Source organism: Myotis lucifugus, unplaced genomic scaffold (assembly GCF_000147115.1).
Source record: "Myotis lucifugus unplaced genomic scaffold, Myoluc2.0 scaffold_222, whole genome shotgun sequence".
NCBI lineage: Eukaryota > Metazoa > Chordata > Mammalia > Chiroptera > Vespertilionidae > Myotis > Myotis lucifugus.
In genome coordinates, this window is record NW_005871270.1 from 83,255 (window position 1) to 85,810 (window position 2,556).

Sequence of the window (2,556 nt, forward strand, 5' to 3'; positions counted from 1 at the left end):
GGGGGCATGGTAAGCAGCTATAGAAATGAAGAACTGAATTATTCACAGTGAATGGGGCAGAGATACTTTATTTTATTATTTAGACTGAAAAGTAAAATCAAAGGTCAAAGTTTTTCAATGGGACCCAGAGGAAATGTTATGAATATCCAAGATATAATCAAAATTAAATACAACCTATACCCAATTCAGAAAGCTCAATAATCATTAAAGTATTTTTCATATATTAATTAATCCTCATGGCATCTCGAAGAAGTTTGATTCTCATATTCTAATTACTTATAACCACAGGAAAAATCTGAATGGACCAAGATGCACCATTTTAACAAAACAAGTCAACAAATATTTTCTTCTTTCTTATCTATCTATCCAAACTTCACCGACCTCTCAAGTCCCTTTTCAGAGAGATTTCCATGACTATGCCATCCTTCACTGATTTCTCCCGTCTCAGGAATTATTTAATTTATAATAAAATCTAACACTTGTAGCCTCTCTTCTCCCTACCTGTCCACCTTACAAAGCATCATTAATATCTCAGTTCAAACACTTATTAACTCTATTTTGTTTCATGTTTAGCTGAAATAAAACTTCTTGAGAACAGGGATTATGGTTTTGTCTCTCCAAAAGGACATTTCAGAATAGTACCTACCAATCCTAGCTGGTTTGGCTCAGTGGATAGAGTGTCGGCCTGCGGACTGAAGGGTCCCGGGTTCAATTCTGGTCAAGGGCACATGCCCAGGTGCGGGCTCGATCCCCAGTGTGGGGTGTGCAGGAGGCAGCCGATCAATCATGCTCTCATTATTGATGTTTCTATTTCTCTCCCTCTCCCTTCCTTTCTGAAATCAATAAAAATATATTTTTAGAAAAAAAGAATAGTACCTACTATATTTTTACCACTTACTATGTGCCATATGTTGTATTAAGTGCTTTACATACTTTATCTCATTTAATCAGTACAATAATGTTGTGTTGTTATTTTTCTGCGTATTTTACAGAAGAAAAAACAACAGTATGAAGAGGTTGAGCTGAAGTTGCATATCTTAGAAAAGATACGGCTGAGATTTGAGTCTCAGCCCTAAAATCTATCTCTAGAAGTTGGCACAAAGTAGAGATCACAAACAAATATTTGCTGAATTATCCTAATCATCTCATGTGTTTTGATGGCTGTATCACCCCAAATGAACTAATGAGGGCAGAAACCTTGCCCAGAGGTTTATAAGGTAGAGTGGGGAGTGCTGCCCCTCTAGGCCCTGAACCTAGGTGGAATTTCACATCAAGCATCTCATTTACTCCATAAAAACCTCTATTTGTAAGTTCTCTTCAACAAATAGCACCTGTAATTCTTCCAGCAGAGATTTACCCCAAAAGTCACCCTCTCTCAATCCGAACACAAATGCTCCCAGATGCCAGGTGTGCTGCATTCCCTCTGGGCCTCCCTCTGACTCAAGGGAGAGGACACAGCCTCCTGCTCCCCAGCTGCCAGTAGCTTAGAAAGTTCGGCTCCCGCCGGGCCAGCCTGGCTCAGTGGCTGAGCAGCGACCTGTGAGCCAGGGGGTCACCATCGATTGATTCCCCTGTGTGGGTCATCTGGGAGGCAGCGGATCAATGATTCTCTCATCACTGATGTTTCTATCTGTCTCTCCCTCTCCCTTCCTCCCTGAAATCAATAAAAATAGGTATACTTTTTAAATTTCAGCTTTTTTAAACAAGCATTTACCAAGTGCCTGGTCTTCTTCAGCAAAGGCCACCCTGCTCTTCATTCTAACTCTATTTTAACCCCAGTTATTAATCACGACAGCCCTGTGAGGAAGGTAGTGTTTTCTCCACTTTACAGATACATAACGTCCCCAAAAAACTACATTATGAAGGTCACGAGGCCGGTGGCCGATCAGGGGCTGGAATCCAGGTCTCCTGACGATCCAGGCTGTTCCCTCCCCTCGGCAGAAACTCACAGATGGCAACCGACGTATCCTGGTGTCGCTGGGCACTCTACATACCAAAAGCTCTAGAATAACTTTCATTCAAAAGCTATTTATCGGACACGTATAGGTCAGCCTTGCGGGTTCAAGTACTATCTCCTCTACCTATTTGCTACGGGACACGGAGGAAGTGTATGTCACCTCCTTCGGTGAGTTCCCGCGTCTATAAATGGAGATAATAGTACCGGCCGAACAGTACTGTCGTGAGAAGTAAATGAGATGAAACTGTGTCTGACAGGCGGTGGGCGGCGAGTAACGATGGGCTCCCTCCCCTACCCGCTCCGCCCCGCAGGCCTCGGGGCTCGCTCACTCTCCCGCGCTCCGGGGCATCCCCCTGGCCCGCGGCCTGCACGCGCGCGGCCTCCGGGTTCCACGGGCCGGGCCGGCCGCACCGTCATACCTGCATGGAGTCGGCGCTGACGACCTCGCCGCCCAGCCGCTGGCCGAGCTGCAACGCCAGGGTGGACTTGCCGGTGCCCGTGGCCCCGAGAATCACTACAAGCGGCAGGGTCCGCTGCACGCCCCGGAGCCCGGGGCCCACGGACACGGCGCGTGCAGCCGCCGCCGCCGCCGCCATCTT

General features: G+C 46.5%; 1 protein-coding gene across 3 annotated transcripts in view; it reads right to left on the reverse strand.

Annotated features, from left to right (window-relative positions):
* TRIT1 (tRNA isopentenyltransferase 1) overlaps nt 1–2,556 on the reverse strand; it is a 42,332-nt gene extending 39,776 nt beyond the window's left edge. The window contains exon 1 of one of the 3 annotated variants that reach the window (XM_006098131.3): nt 2,377–2,556. In XM_006098131.3, coding sequence (XP_006098193.1) covers nt 2,377–2,553 — 177 coding nt within the window. In that variant the 5' untranslated portion in view covers nt 2,554–2,556. Of the gene's footprint in view, nt 1–2,286; nt 2,348–2,376 lie in introns of those variants that run through there. The other 2 variants (XM_023761892.1, XM_023761891.1) reach the window with 2 other exon arrangements.